This window comes from Stomoxys calcitrans, chromosome 3 (assembly GCF_963082655.1).
Source record: "Stomoxys calcitrans chromosome 3, idStoCalc2.1, whole genome shotgun sequence".
NCBI classification, from domain to species: Eukaryota; Metazoa; Arthropoda; class Insecta; order Diptera; family Muscidae; genus Stomoxys; species Stomoxys calcitrans.
This window is the reverse complement of record NC_081554.1, coordinates 139,973,179-139,989,990: the sequence shown is the minus strand read 5'-3', so window position 1 is coordinate 139,989,990 and position 16,812 is coordinate 139,973,179. Positions and strand designations below refer to the sequence as shown.

At 46.3% G+C, this 16,812-nt stretch overlaps 1 protein-coding gene across 1 annotated transcript; it reads right to left on the bottom strand.

The window, feature by feature from the left end:
* Window positions 1-6,535: 6,535 nt before the first annotated feature.
* Window positions 6,536-12,496, bottom strand: LOC131995792 (histone H4-like). Its single transcript, XM_059364892.1, has 2 exons — window positions 12,379-12,496; window positions 6,536-6,887 (listed from the first exon to the last, which is right to left on the bottom strand). Exons 1-2 carry the CDS (start codon window positions 12,494-12,496, stop codon window positions 6,604-6,606), a joined length of 402 nt encoding a protein of 133 aa, XP_059220875.1. The 3' UTR covers window positions 6,536-6,603.
* Between the last annotated feature and the right edge of the window lie 4,316 nt (window positions 12,497-16,812).

Here is a 16,812-nt window from a genome sequence, read left to right as displayed (position 1 = left end):
CAGACACCATCCCATTGCCCACATCGCCGCATCGTCCCAGAAATCCAATGGCGCCCCGCACCATCCATACGTCGATACGGGGAGTCCCCGCTCCATCATATATCGCCCTGCACGAAGGGCGACTAACCGAACCATCCCTCCTAACTATCGTCCGCAGCCCCAAGCACGAGCGCAAAGCCCGCCTCTCCCAAGCCCTGACCCTCTCCATCTGCGCCGAAGATATGCCGAACCATATCGGAAAGGCATATGAAACCACCGGTCTGATCACTTGACGATAAATCAAGAGCTTCACGGCCGACGATAGACCCCTTCTCATCCGAAACAGGCGGTGATAGCCGAAATAGACCCTCCTCGCCCTGTCCAGCGCGTAATCAACGTGATTGCGGAATTCCAGTCTGGAGTCAAAAACGACCCCCAGATACTTAATCGTGCCAGTAACTGCCACGTTATCGACCCCGATGCGGACCACGGGAACGTATCGTCGAAAATTAGGGTAAGTGGTGCCAGTCCTGCCCCTAAAAACCATAGCGGAGCATTTCGCCGGGTTTAGCCTAAGCCTCCATCTAGTGAAATAACCACACAACTCACCCAAAAACATGTTAACATTCCTGTTAACAATAGAAGCCCTGGGGCCAGAGAAGGCCAACATGACGTCATCCGCGTACGCCAGCAGCATGCCACCTGAAGGAGGGGCTGGAATGTCATGGACAAACAAATTGTACAACATCGGCCCGAGGATGGAGCCTTGGGGGACGCCAGATCGAACTGGCCGATCTGAAGAAGATTGCTCACCTACCCTTACACAAAAACTCCGACCGTGGAGAAAGCTTGCGACCACCCTACACACCTGTCTGCCAAATCCAAGGCCCCTAAGCTTAAAAAGCAGGCCGTCGTGCCAAACGGAATCAAAGGCCTTGGAAATATCAAGGCCTACCGCAATCGTCCCGTACTTCCTATCAAATCCCCTAGTCACGTAGCTCGTGAAAACGCCTAAAGCGTGTGTGGTGGAATGGTCCGGCCTGAAACCAAACTGACCATCCGGCAGAATACCTCTGTCCTCAACGACCCTGGCAATCCTCCTCAAAATGAACGACTCAAAGAGTCTCCCAAACGTCGACAGAAGAGAAACAGGCCTATAGCCAGAGCGATCTCGCCGATCAGACCCCGGTTTCGGTATCGGAACAACTACAGCGGTCTTCCAGGCGGGAGGAAAATACCCCAAATTCAGGCAGTGGTTAAACAAGACGCACAGAAAAGTGAAAATCACATTGCCGGCTCTCTTGAGCGCAATATCCGGGACTCCATCAACACCGGAGGACCTCTTGGACGACCAAGAGGAAAGGGCCGAACCAATGCAAGATGGTTTTACAAAAAGACCATCTTCCCACAAGGACCTATCAGCCACAGCAGTGCCGTTAGCAGGGAACGAACCAGAAAATTCAACCAGGGGAGACGCATCAACAAGATCTTCTGCAACCTCATGGACCTGTCTTTCGAACTCGCCGTCAGACGGGGGAAAGCCCGTTACCAAATCGACTTGAACATGGTCCGCAAGAGCCTCCGCCTTGGAAAGATCATCAGTCAATACACTCCCGTCAGAGGACGTCAGGTCTCCAATAGGTTCCCTATTGGATAGGCCCGCGGCCCTCTTGACCTGAGAGTATGAACGACCATCGATCCTAATACGTCCAAGTCGGCGGCTCATGCGGTCCCGTTCGAAGGAGTCAATGGACTCGCGAATCACCCTAGACAGGTGTCTGATGTCAGTGCGCAAAAGCCCGCGGCGCTCTGGATCAGCCGATCCGCGCAGCGCCCGACATAGGGCCCTACGCTCATAAATGAGCCTGAGAATCCAGCCCGGTAAGAACATCCTTATCCTCTCCACGGGAACCCTAGGGACCGAAGCCTCGATCGCGGAGCGAAATACCATTCCAAGTCCCTCAACACAATCATCAATCTCCTGTGTAGTCACGTTCCTGTCTACCGGAAGAGAAATAGGCGACAGCCCCTCACCCAGACGAGCCCTGTAGCGACGGACATGCATTCTGCTAAAATCGAGGAAAGTCCTGGGATTCCTTATCTCAAGTCGCCCTATACCTAGAGTCACCTGGATCGCCCTATGATCTGACTCGAAATCAAATGCTCTCGACAATCCCCCATCGCCCGTGAGTGGAACACCAGGAGTCAACAAAAAGAAGTCTATGTAAGTCCCCCAAGTCCCTCAACACAATCATCAATCTCCTGTGTAGTCACGTTCCTGTCTACCGGAAGAGAAATAGGCGACAGCCCCTCACCCAGACGAGCCCTGTAGCGACGGACATGCATTCTGCTAAAATCGAGGAAAGTCCTGGGATTCCTTATCTCAAGTCGCCCTATACCTAGAGTCACCTGGATCGCCCTATGATCTGACTCGAAATCAAATGCTCTCGACAATCCCCCATCGCCCGTGAGTGGAACACCAGGAGTCAACAAAAAGAAGTCTATGTAAGTCCCCCCGGATGCATTCGGTCTCGTCGGTCTATCGCACCGGCACGTCGCAAAATCAGGGTAGTCAAGTAAAAACCTGGCCAGCCGCCTTCCCCTGGGGTCCACCTCCGTGCCACCCCAGGACGGGTGTTTAGCATTGAGGTCTGCTCCAACCACAACCTCGCCAGACTCGTGCAGCTCCATAATCGACTCCAAATCCGATGGTATCAAGGGTTCACCAGGACGAAGATAAAGCGAAACAAAGGCAACTGAACCGCCATCCCTCGTAAAAACCCTCGCAGCGCAGGATTCTATGCCTCCTGTCCGAATATGTATCCTCTCACTGCGAAAAGAACTCCGCACAAGTACCGCAGTGCCACCGCCGCGTGACTGTCTATCCTGTCTGAAAACATCATATCCCTCCAATTCAAAGCGGTGCCTACTGGAAAGCTTATGTTCCGCCAACAAAATCACATCAGGTCCATGGTCGTCAACAAAAATCTTCAAAAAATGTCTCCTGCGTAAGGACACACAAGAGTTGATGTTCAGAAAAACACACTTAAATAAACTACACATCGCAGAGGAAGCGCAAGAAGGCCGTAATGGCCCCCGACTCACCATGCTCCCTAACAAGGCCTGCATACCTTGGTGCAAATTCCCTCATCCTAGCGAAAACTGAAACGAAGTCGCCGCCCAATATTCGCTGACAGTCCGCAAAGATATCCGCACCGCCGGCGGATGTGGGGGCACCAGACGGTGCCGAGCGCGCGCTTGGCCGTGCAGCGGACGCGTAGGAAAGTCCTCTCACCCTATTCGACCTAGACATATCCCTATTCCTGATCTCCTCTCTCTTCTCTGCCATCCTGGCAACCATTCTTACACGAATGGGACATCCCCTCGAGCCAGCAGTATGGCCCTCAACACCACAATTCACGCAACTCACTGGCACCACCTCATACCTCGTAACCCTTCCCGTCTCCGGATCGGTAACCTCCTTCCCTTCCAAATCCTTGGGCGGAACCGGACACGCCCCGCGTTCATGTGGCTGGCTGCATTTACAGCAGCGAAATGGCAAACCGCAGTTGTCGGACACATGGCCATACCTTTGGCAATTATAACATTGGACGGGATCACGGGCCCTGTCCCTACGGAAAGTGACCCTGCAATGCAACATCCTTTTCACCCCATAGAGGAGACCCAAATCGGTGGACCTTCCCACCCTAAGAAGCCACAAGTTCCCTGAAAGGTTAACCAAACCCCGCACATCGACCGGGAACCCAAGGCCGCCCAAACACTCCTCGACCTCTTCCTTAGAAAACTCCCCAGAAAGCCCCTCAATAACAACGGAATAGGGCAACAAATCCTTAGGCGTATGGGTGGTGAACTTATACCGCCTCTCCTTCAACATACTCTTAATCTTCTCAAAGGAATTTATACCCCTTACCCTCAAACTTATGCAACTTTTTCTTACCAATCTGATGGTGAAGTCCTTCGTGTTCAGGGATCTTGACACAATCGTGCATAACTCTCTTACACCTACATCATAAACCATAAACGCAGGCATGGTTCCATTGTCTTCTCTATCCGCTGTGGCCGGTTGGCCCGTAGCAGGGGTCTTCACAGCTGGGGGGACAGCATTCTTCTTCACTGCCGGTATCTTCGGTACAGCACCAGTCTTTGCGGGGTGCGCAACATCTCTTAACGGGAGCGTTTCTTCATTCTTCTTCTCTTTCGGAATTCGCTTGGCCTTTACCAGGGAGAAGGCTCCATCGTTCAACGCAGTGCCGGGGTTTTCGGCTACCCCGGCCGACAAATCATTCGTATCCATATCCTCGACTGAGATATGGACGCCATCATCAGCTGAATTGCCAGCAGCTATGCCCTTTGTGGTGTGGGCACTAGCTGAAGCATTATGTGAATTCATGCCCTTTGTAGCTTGGGCAACAATCACTCGACCATCAGAAGCATTACTAAAATTTTGCTTTGCACTGGCCATCATTGCCATTTCCATTTCGGCCATTTTCGTTCGTAGGGCCAAAATTACAGCCCCATCTCTGCGGGCATTCTCCTCAAGGCGTGCAATCGTTGCCTTGAGTTCATCCACCAAGCATCCCATCTTTAGGCTCTCGTAAATGTCGCTATCAGACTTCTTCTTTCTTCGCTTGCGACTAGCCTCATCCATTTTTTGGATGACCTCGTTGACCGTCTCATTCTTTGGCTTCTCTGCATCCTCTGCCTCTTCAATTTCTTCTTCTTCTTCTTCGTCATCCCTTTTCTCAGGCTGACCTTCCATTTTAACACCACAATCACTGGCCAGTGGCCCACAAAAATGTTCAAACCACTGTAGGCTTTTTATATTTCTTTTGTGCTCCTTACAAAAATCACTTTTCGCCAAATCAAGTTCGTGTCTTGAGTCTACGATCTGCCACTCAACGACTATTGCTTCTTTGCTGCTTACCCACTGGCTTTTGGAGGCATTTTCACTTGGTTTTTTTTAAGTCACACAAACACTTTTAACACTGTTCACGATTTTGTGTGTTTGATGGCTTACTCGGAATATTTAAACCATTTCATGCACAAGATATTCAGGTAGACGAAAACAGTCGCTATGTTTACGAAAACAACCCTCTAAATTTAGCTACACGATGGATCCGAAAGTATAAATACTGCAGTTCATGCTGCGAACTAATATCATTTGTGTTTCAGTGCTAAGTGAAGTGAATTAAAAAAAATAACTAAAAATGTCTGGTCGTGGTAAAGGTGGCAAAGTTAAGGGAAAGGCAAAGTCCCGTTCCAACCGTGCTGGTCTTCAATTCCCCGTCGGTCGTATCCATCGTTTGTTGCGCAAAGGCAACTATGCTGAACGTGTTGGTGCCGGAGCTCCAGTTTACTTGGCTGCTGTCATGGAGTATTTGGCCGCTGAAGTTCTTGAATTGGCTGGCAACGCTGCTCGTGACAACAAGAAGACAAGAATTATCCCCCGTCACTTGCAATTGGCTATCCGTAATGACGAAGAATTGAACAAATTGCTGTCCGGTGTCACCATTGCTCAAGGTGGTGTATTGCCAAACATCCAAGCTGTTCTCTTGCCCAAGAAGACCGAAAAGAAGGCTTAAATTATCTACGAGCATCAAAGAAAAAATGTAAATACAGGCCATCGTATAAATCAACAACAATCCGTCCTTTTCAGGACGACAAAAATTTTTTTAAAAGAGAAAAAACTATATCAAACCTTATTTTATCAAGAAAATTTACTTAAAAAATAGTTTTAAATAATAAATAAAATTTTAATTGTAGTTAAATTTAAAAAAAAATATTTTTTGGTCGATTTTTTTTTCAGTGGATTTGGTAATTTGCTAGCAATTTCGTTATTCGAAATTTCCTTAACAATCCTGTTTTAGGCGTAAATACAAAAAAAATCTGCCATCTATTGTTTATAGGTAAACATTTTCAAATATGTTTACATCTTATCGACTATTGCAGGTCTTTTAATATACATGTCATAATTATCAGTTATCAATTATCATGCATCAACATTTCGCCTTTTTGCATACATTAACATAATAAGAATTTAGTTTTATCGACCCTACTCAAGATTATCGGCATTTAATAGGATCAATGTTACCATTAGGGTACTGTAAAAACTATTTATTTTACATTTGAATATCACATGGTAATCATTGTTCATTTTCTGATGCTAAAAAAAATTGGCATATGTAATAACAAAACATCGAAACGAAGTATCTACGATCGTCCCTCTTCGTACATTTGTGACAAAGTTAGCAGCTCCAAGCAAAGGAAACATTTAATGGTAGTATATGCGTGCATTTTGGTATCTGTGTGTATGTATGCTTTTTAGTGTTGTATACCATCGTTTCATCGTATTGTTCTAATGGCGTCGGTTTTAGTTTCGTCATGTATGTATGTATATTATATTTAGAAGCTACATTTTTGCCGACGGCAAATTGAAAAATGGTAATATTTATTTTCAAATAAATTTTATGTATTTTTTTTTTTTAGTAAAAATTTATAACAAGAAATATCTCTTTTTAAATATGTTTTGTGGTCCTGAAAAGGACCGATTGTTTTAGTTTTAAAGTTTTTAAAATTTTCTCCAAAATAGCGTCAAGATAATGTTTAACCGCCGAAACCGTACAAAGTGCGGCCTTGTCTCTTCAAAGCGTAGACGACATCCATAGCGGTGACGGTTTTACGCTTAGCGTGTTCAGTGTAGGTGACAGCATCACGAATAACGTTTTCCAAAAACACCTTCAGGACACCACGGGTTTCTTCGTAAATCAATCCAGAGATACGGTTTACACCGCCACGACGAGCCAAACGTCTGATTGCAGGCTTGGTGATACCTTGGATGTTATCACGCAACACTTTACGATGACGTTTAGCGCCACCTTTTCCCAAGCCTTTGCCACCTTTACCACGACCAGTCATTTTTTCACTTTTTAAATTAAATTCACTTCACAAGATATGCACAAGAACTAATACTTACCATGCTTTAGTTTAGTTTATTTCCATTTCTTTTCTTATCTAAATTTACATTTCATGTTTCTCTTATTTTATAAATTTTCTTAACATGTATCTCTACATTTATCTAAGAATATAACACTACATATTTAAAAGTAGGTTTCTTAAGGTCAGCCCACCTGACATCTTATACAATAAAGTCCATTTATCCATCCAATAAATAGCCCGGGAAAATTAGGTAAAACCGAGCACCCTTTCTCACTTAACCTAAGACTTAAACTATAAATATTTACATATATACAAAAACAGAAAAAATAAAAAAAATAAAAATTTCATCGCACAAAAAGGTATATACAAAAATAAAATAAAAATATAATTCCATAGAATCCAATGTCAGATCATTGGACCATGCTGTAAACAGGGCTATCTGTATTATACGTCTGGTACCTCCTGTGGTAAAATACCACACGCCCCCTATCATCAAACACCAAGCCCCCCTCATCAAGAAATAGCAAGCCAATCGGGGGCATATGACCATTAGTCTCTCTTATCCTATCATACTGCTCCCTGGAGATACAGCATGCTCTCACCTTCCCATTTGGGTGACTCACACAACCCCGATGAAATTTAATCGCCAGTCCTGCCATGTAAGCATCTATCCGCACAATCCCGCACTCATCATAGACAGTCCTATTCGAAGGTCTAGCCCGGTACCCCTCCTCCATCAATCTTCCCTTGACCCCAAATCAGTGGATAAACACCCTCCTCTCGTACCTGCGAATGCGTTCCATTTGACTAGACGACACCAAACACCAGACAGGGAACGCATACGAAATCGTCGGTCTAACAACCTGGGAGTATATAATCATCTTGACCCTCCTACTAAGACCTCCTCTCATACTCATAGTCCTATACAGCATAGCATAAGCCGCCCTTCCCTTCCTTATCGCCTCATCTACATGTTTCACAAACGACATGTTCTCTTGCAAAACAACACCCAAATACCTGATGTTATCATCGTTAACAAGTACCGTACCGCCTATCCTGACCGACGGAGAGAAACGCCATACATTCCTAAAAAGTCCCAAGCCTCTACATCTAAACATTATGGACCGACATTTACCCAGGTTCAATCTCAGCCTCCACCGCTCCAAATAAGGCACCAGCTCCCCAAGGTAGTCCTCCATCCTCCTCTGAGAAACCACCGCCCTAGGGTGGGTAACCGCTATCACAATATCATCTGCGTAAGCCATAGCCAAATCTCCCCCCTGAGGCAGAGGCATATCAGCCAAGTACAAATTGTAGAGCACAGGTCCCAGCACAGACCCCTGCGGGACCCCCGTCGTAACCACTCTACACTCAGAAACCGCACCCTCCATCAACACATGGAAGCTCCTACCGTGGAGATAACCCGCCACCATCCTCGTCAAAAAAGGTCCAAAACCATACCCCTCAAGCTTCGTAACGAGGCCCCTGTGCCACACCGTATCGAACGCACGTTCAAAATCAAGACCCACTGCCAACGTACCACTGCGTCTTCTAAAGCCCTCAGACACCTTAGATGTTAGCACCACTAGCGCATGAACCGTAGAGGTGCCTCCTCTAAAACCAAACTGATGTTCCCCCAAGACACTACTCTCCTCAATAGCCTCATTCACACGCTCCAAAATGACAATCTCAAACAATTTCCCCAAACTCGATATCAGAGAGATGGGCCTATAAGAGGACGGACTTGTCGGATCCTTCCCCGGTTTAAGGATAGGAATAACACTAGACTCTTTCCAAGCCCTCGGAAAGTAGCCAATGTTAATGCATTGATTAAAAAGAACCGCCAAATAGTTCCAACTCCTATGGTCCATCTTCCTGATAACAAAGTTCGGGATGCCATCCCCTCCACTACTCCTCTTGCAGTTGAGTCTTCTGAGAATCGCACCTACCTCTGAACTCCTCACCATCCTCAACGGAGGCACATCACCGCCACCGTCCACAACACCATCAGCAGTGATACCATTCCCAAAATCCATCATAGGCCTCGTAGACCCAGCCCTCACATCAAAGGGATCCTCCATATCAACCGCGCCCTGTGCCTTCGAGAAAGAGTCGGCCAAAATCTCCGCCCTACCGTCATCAGTATAAACCCGTCTCCCCTGAGAGTCAGTCAAGTCACCCATCCTCCTTCCTACTTTCGTACCTGTAAATCTCTTCAAACTGCGATACATATTATTCCCTGCCACAATCTTGCCCAATAGCCGGACGCATCTCTCCTCCTCAAACAGAAATATCCTCTCCCTTATAATCTTGTCAAGTAACCTTATCATAGTCCTCACCGTACCTGCCTCCTGGAGGCCGTGTAGTCTGTAGAGTCTCCGCCTAAGGCCCTTCTTCTGCGCTATCAACGACAGAATATCCGCTGGCAAATCGGGCAATTCCCTTCCCTTCACCCCAGTCATCGGGATGCTCCTTTCCATAGCCCCCCTAATGGACATAGTGAGCCTCTCCACACCATCATCCAATTCCTCAATGGTGCAATTCCTGTCCAAAGGCAAAAACGCATCCCCCATCAGACCAACGAGACAATTATTAAAAATACCGACGTCCATCCTCTCAAACTGAAAATACCGCACCGGTACACTACTCTCCAGATCACCAAGCGTAAACTCTATGCAGACAGCCCTATGGTCAGAGTCATAGTCTAGGGTCTTAAGTCCATTCACAGTCTGTGACCCATTTGGCCCGTCCTTCAACATAATCCCAACCGTCGTGATGAAGAAATCAATGTACGACCTGCTCGTCGTCGGTCCGTCAGTAGGCCTCAACACCAATGCCGGGCTCAAATCCAACCATTCCTTCAATCTCCTACCCCTCGTATCCGTAAAATCATCCCCCCAATAGGCATGCCGGGCATTAAAATCCCCACTAATAATCGCCTCATTGGAACCTATAACGCCCTCCAGTCTATCCATATCCTCCATGTCGATAATCAACCCTGGCCTAAGATACAGTGAGCATAAAACAATACTCACCCCACTTCTCCTTCTGACTCTCACAATAGTACCCTCTATACCCCGAAGATCAGCATCCAATCTCTCACCCCTTATACCATCCCTCAGGCATATCGCCGTCCCCCCTCCTCTCCTACCAGTCCTATTCTGTCTAAAAACCTTATAACCACCCAATTCAAACAAATGCCTATCAGACAACTTATGCTCAGCAATCAACAAAACATCAGGACGATGTTTCCCAACAAAGATCTTAAGAAAATGCCTCTTACTCCTGGCCACCATCGAATTCACATTGACGAAAATACACCTAAAACCGTCCATCATCACCAAAGCTAAGCAGAAAACCCATCATCGCCCTCTTCTTATCGTCATCACTAGCCAGCCTACGATATTCCCCTCTAATGGCCTCAATCCTGCGCACACATGGCAGAAAGCCCTGGCCAAACAACCTCTTACACTCCGCATCGAACCCTCCCATGAGTGACTCAGACCTAGCCATCTCCTGTCTGCCTGCAGCCCCACCAGCCACAACCGAAGCTTTGGCCGCATTCGCAAAGGTCATTCCTCTCGTACCCGCACTCGAAGCATTCATCTTAACCGCAGCATCATTACGGGCATGCCCACCATTCCTATCAGCCTCTCTCCTTTCCTGAAATCTACGTAATATCTCTATCCTCTTGGGGCAACTATGGTCACAAACAACGTGTCCCTCAACATCACAATTAGCACACCTAACAGGACGCCCTACCTTCCGCACTATCCCACCCGTATCCGGATCCGTCGTAACGTTCTCTTCTACATTATCATCCCTACATGGCACCTCACATCCCCCGGGCCCATGGGACTGCCCACACTTCACACAACGATAGTCCAAGCGACAGTTCGGTGATGTGTGTCCAAACCTTTGACAATTCCAGCACTGAACAATCCCCTCCTTCTTGAAATTAGAAATCACCACCTTACAATTTAAAATGTACTGTAGTCTACAGAACGCCTTAATATCAGAAACTGCATTAAGCTGTACTATCCATCTATCTCCTCTAAGTCTTACTATTTTCTCCACCTTAATGTCCATCCCCTTGCTATCCAAGAAAACTCGCAAGTCCTCTACCTCATATGTACCAGATAGCCCAGCTACAAACATGGTAAATGGTCTTCTCTCCTTCGGTGTGTATGTAACATACTTATATTTCCTCTCATCAAACATCCTACGAACCTTATCATAATCCTCTAGGGACACCGTCTGTAGACTCAAGACATTCTTATTATTAATTTTCACAACAAAAAGGGCGTGCCCCAACAATGTTCTCAATATCATATTAAGCTCCCTAACATTAGCATTATAAACTTTTATAATAGGTGGGCTGACCTTACCATTCCTTCTTCTCTCAGGCATCGTCTCATTCCTCTCTGGCTCATTGGCAGCTCATCTTCTGACCAGCCAAAACATTGTGCTTCATCTTGGGTGTCTCTTGATTTGGAATCTCCTTATAGCCCTTCGGCACTGCCCCTTTGCTAGTTACTTTTGCTGATGTTGTCTCATCATTTCCAAACGCAGTGCCAAGGTTTCCGGCTACCTTGACCGACTTGAGACTGCTACTACCCACAGAAATATCGTCAGTCTCCATCTCTTGTAGTTGTAGATTTGTAATGGCTTCCTTTATTGTTGGTTTTGCCAACGTCAAGTGGCTAGTGACAGGTGCCATAAGTGCGCCGCCCTTTGTGCTTGTCTGCAATGATGCTGCACACAACTCATCTAACTTCATCCGTAGTTCCTTTATTGTTTTTTGATACTCATCCACTTTGCTCTGGAGCTGCATTATTTTATACGCAGCGTCGCCTTCAGCTTCACTGCCGCTGCTTGTCTTCTTCTTCTTTCTTTTCTTTTTGGTCTTTGCCTCGACAAATTGATTGCTGTCAGTCGAACATTGCTCGAAGTTTACACTATCATCGTTAGTCTTAGCACAATCACTTCCATTATTTCGGCTTGTAGGGGCACTTGCCTTACGCTGTACAACAGTCTCCTTCTTATCTATAGCATCAGCCATAGCTAAAACACCAAATCTGTTCTCACAAGAGTTCATATTCAAATTAAAAACGAGTTCATTACAACCATCATTCAATTTTTCAAAATCAAGCAAATTGCTGCCTTTTATTTGTATATTATGCCCCAGAGGGACATTCACATTTCGCTGGTCTAGCTGTCGATTTTGTGCCAGCACTGGCGACTACTATCACTTCGCAAATTTTAGGATACCAAATTTGGCAAAATAATGTCTTTGCGCAGCCCTGATGACTACTACCACTACTCACGAACGGCACCTAAGGTGTCAAAAAGTCACTTCTACCGAGATTAAAATCTGTTATCAAACTTTGAAGATCACTTTCACTGTTGGCTCACGATGTTTGCACTTCAAGCACCAATCACGAGCCAAACGTCTGATTGCAGGCTTGGTGATACCTTGGATGTTATCACGCAACACTTTACGATGACGTTTTGCGCCACCTTTTCCCAAGCCTTTGCCACCTTTACCACGACCAGTCATTTTTTCACTTTTTAAATTAAATTCACTTCACAAGATATGCACAAGAACTAATACTTACCATGCTTTAGTTTAGTTTATTTCCATTTCTTTTCTTATCTAAATTTACATTTCATGTTTCTCTTATTTTATAAATTTTCTTAACATGTATCTCTACATTTATCTAAGAATATAACACTACATATTTAAAAGTAGGTTTCTTAAGGTCAGCCCACCTGACATCTTATACAATAAAGTCCATTTATCCATCCAATAAATAGCCCGGGAAAATTAGGTAAAACCGAGCACCCTTTCTCACTTAACCTAAGACTTAAACTATAAATATTTACATATATACAAAAACAGAAAAAATAAAAAAAATAAAAATTTCATCGCACAAAAAGGTATATACAAAAATAAAATAAAAATATAATTCCATAGAATCCAATGTCAGATCATTGGACCATGCTGTAAACAGGGCTATCTGTATTATACGTCTGGTACCTCCTGTGGTAAAATACCACACGCCCCCTATCATCAAACACCAAGCCCCCCTCATCAAGAAATAGCAAGCCAATCGGGGGCATATGACCATTAGTCTCTCTTATCCTATCATACTGCTCCCTGGAGATACAGCATGCTCTCACCTTCCCATTTGGGTGACTCACACAACCCCGATGAAATTTAATCGCCAGTCCTGCCATGTAAGCATCTATCCGCACAATCCCGCACTCATCATAGACAGTCCTATTCGAAGGTCTAGCCCGGTACCCCTCCTCCATCAATCTTCCCTTGACCCCAAATCAGTGGATAAACACCCTCCTCTCGTACCTGCGAATGCGTTCCATTTGACTAGACGACACCAAACACCAGACAGGGAACGCATACGAAATCGTCGGTCTAACAACCTGGGAGTATATAATCATCTTGACCCTCCTACTAAGACCTCCTCTCATACTCATAGTCCTATACAGCATAGCATAAGCCGCCCTTCCCTTCCTTATCGCCTCATCTACATGTTTCACAAACGACATGTTCTCTTGCAAAACAACACCCAAATACCTGATGTTATCATCGTTAACAAGTACCGTACCGCCTATCCTGACCGACGGAGAGAAACGCCATACATTCCTAAAAAGTCCCAAGCCTCTACATCTAAACATTATGGACCGACATTTACCCAGGTTCAATCTCAGCCTCCACCGCTCCAAATAAGGCACCAGCTCCCCAAGGTAGTCCTCCATCCTCCTCTGAGAAACCACCGCCCTAGGGTGGGTAACCGCTATCACAATATCATCTGCGTAAGCCATAGCCAAATCTCCCCCCTGAGGCAGAGGCATATCAGCCAAGTACAAATTGTAGAGCACAGGTCCCAGCACAGACCCCTGCGGGACCCCCGTCGTAACCACTCTACACTCAGAAACCGCACCCTCCATCAACACATGGAAGCTCCTACCGTGGAGATAACCCGCCACCATCCTCGTCAAAAAAGGTCCAAAACCATACCCCTCAAGCTTCGTAACGAGGCCCCTGTGCCACACCGTATCGAACGCACGTTCAAAATCAAGACCCACTGCCAACGTACCACTGCGTCTTCTAAAGCCCTCAGACACCTTAGATGTTAGCACCACTAGCGCATGAACCGTAGAGGTGCCTCCTCTAAAACCAAACTGATGTTCCCCCAAGACACTACTCTCCTCAATAGCCTCATTCACACGCTCCAAAATGACAATCTCAAACAATTTCCCCAAACTCGATATCAGAGAGATGGGCCTATAAGAGGACGGACTTGTCGGATCCTTCCCCGGTTTAAGGATAGGAATAACACTAGACTCTTTCCAAGCCCTCGGAAAGTAGCCAATGTTAATGCATTGATTAAAAAGAACCGCCAAATAGTTCCAACTCCTATGGTCCATCTTCCTGATAACAAAGTTCGGGATGCCATCCCCTCCACTACTCCTCTTGCAGTTGAGTCTTCTGAGAATCGCACCTACCTCTGAACTCCTCACCATCCTCAACGGAGGCACATCACCGCCACCGTCCACAACACCATCAGCAGTGATACCATTCCCAAAATCCATCATAGGCCTCGTAGACCCAGCCCTCACATCAAAGGGATCCTCCATATCAACCGCGCCCTGTGCCTTCGAGAAAGAGTCGGCCAAAATCTCCGCCCTACCGTCATCAGTATAAACCCGTCTCCCCTGAGAGTCAGTCAAGTCACCCATCCTCCTTCCTACTTTCGTACCTGTAAATCTCTTCAAACTGCGATACATATTATTCCCTGCCACAATCTTGCCCAATAGCCGGACGCATCTCTCCTCCTCAAACAGAAATATCCTCTCCCTTATAATCTTGTCAAGTAACCTTATCATAGTCCTCACCGTACCTGCCTCCTGGAGGCCGTGTAGTCTGTAGAGTCTCCGCCTAAGGCCCTTCTTCTGCGCTATCAACGACAGAATATCCGCTGGCAAATCGGGCAATTCCCTTCCCTTCACCCCAGTCATCGGGATGCTCCTTTCCATAGCCCCCCTAATGGACATAGTGAGCCTCTCCACACCATCATCCAATTCCTCAATGGTGCAATTCCTGTCCAAAGGCAAAAACGCATCCCCCATCAGACCAACGAGACAATTATTAAAAATACCGACGTCCATCCTCTCAAACTGAAAATACCGCACCGGTACACTACTCTCCAGATCACCAAGCGTAAACTCTATGCAGACAGCCCTATGGTCAGAGTCATAGTCTAGGGTCTTAAGTCCATTCACAGTCTGTGACCCATTTGGCCCGTCCTTCAACATAATCCCAACCGTCGTGATGAAGAAATCAATGTACGACCTGCTCGTCGTCGGTCCGTCAGTAGGCCTCAACACCAATGCCGGGCTCAAATCCAACCATTCCTTCAATCTCCTACCCCTCGTATCCGTAAAATCATCCCCCCAATAGGCATGCCGGGCTTTAAAATCCCCACTAATAATCGCCTCATTGGAACCTATAACGCCCTCCAGTCTATCCATATCCTCCATGTCGATAATCAACCCTGGCCTAAGATACAGTGAGCATAAAACAATACTCACCCCACTTCTCCTTCTGACTCTCACAATAGTACCCTCTATACCCCGAAGATCAGCATCCAATCTCTCACCCCTTATACCATCCCTCAGGCATATCGCCGTCCCCCCTCCTCTCCTACCAGTCCTATTCTGTCTAAAAACCTTATAACCACCCAATTCAAACAAATGCCTATCAGACAACTTATGCTCAGCAATCAACAAAACATCAGGACGATGTTTCCCAACAAAGATCTTAAGAAAATGCCTCTTACTCCTGGCCACCATCGAATTCACATTGACGAAAATACACCTAAAACCGTCCATCATCACCAAAGCTAAGCAGAAAACCCATCATCGCCCTCTTCTTATCGTCATCACTAGCCAGCCTACGATATTCCCCTCTAATGGCCTCAATCCTGCGCACACATGGCAGAAAGCCCTGGCCAAACAACCTCTTACACTCCGCATCGAACCCTCCCATGAGTGACTCAGACCTAGCCATCTCCTGTCTGCCTGCAGCCCCACCAGCCACAACCGAAGCTTTGGCCGCATTCGCAAAGGTCATTCCTCTCGTACCCGCACTCGAAGCATTCATCTTAACCGCAGCATCATTACGGGCATGCCCACCATTCCTATCAGCCTCTCTCCTTTCCTGAAATCTACGTAATATCTCTATCCTCTTGGGGCAACTATGGTCACAAACAACGTGTCCCTCAACATCACAATTAGCACACCTAACAGGACGCCCTACCTTCCGCACTATCCCACCCGTATCCGGATCCGTCGTAACGTTCTCTTCTACATTATCATCCCTACATGGCACCTCACATCCCCCGGGCCCATGGGACTGCCCACACTTCACACAACGATAGTCCAAGCGACAGTTCGGTGATGTGTGTCCAAACCTTTGACAATTCCAGCACTGAACAATCCCCTCCTTCTTGAAATTAGAAATCACCACCTTACAATTTAAAATGTACTGTAGTCTACAGAACGCCTTAATATCAGAAACTGCATTAAGCTGTACTATCCATCTATCTCCTCTAAGTCTTACTATTTTCTCCACCTTAATGTCCATCCCCTTGCTATCCAAGAAAACTCGCAAGTCCTCTACCTCATATGTACCAGATAGCCCAGCTACAAACATGGTAAATGGTCTTCTCTCCTTCGGTGTGTATGTAACATACTTATATTTCCTCTCATCAAACATCCTACGAACCTTATCATAATCCTCTAGGGACACCGTCTGTAGACTCAAGACATTCTTATTATTAATTTTCACAA

Excerpts from the sequence above, each read along its gene's own strand:
- LOC131995792 (XM_059364892.1), bottom strand. The coding sequence starts at position 12,496 with ATGACTGGTCGTGGTAAAGGTGGCAAAGGCTTGGGAAAAGGTGGCGCA. Across the intron at positions 6,888-12,378 it reads TGCAATCAGACGTTTGGCTC|GCTTGGGAAAAGGTGGCGCT; the intron begins GTGATTGGTGCT and ends AAGGTGGCAAAG.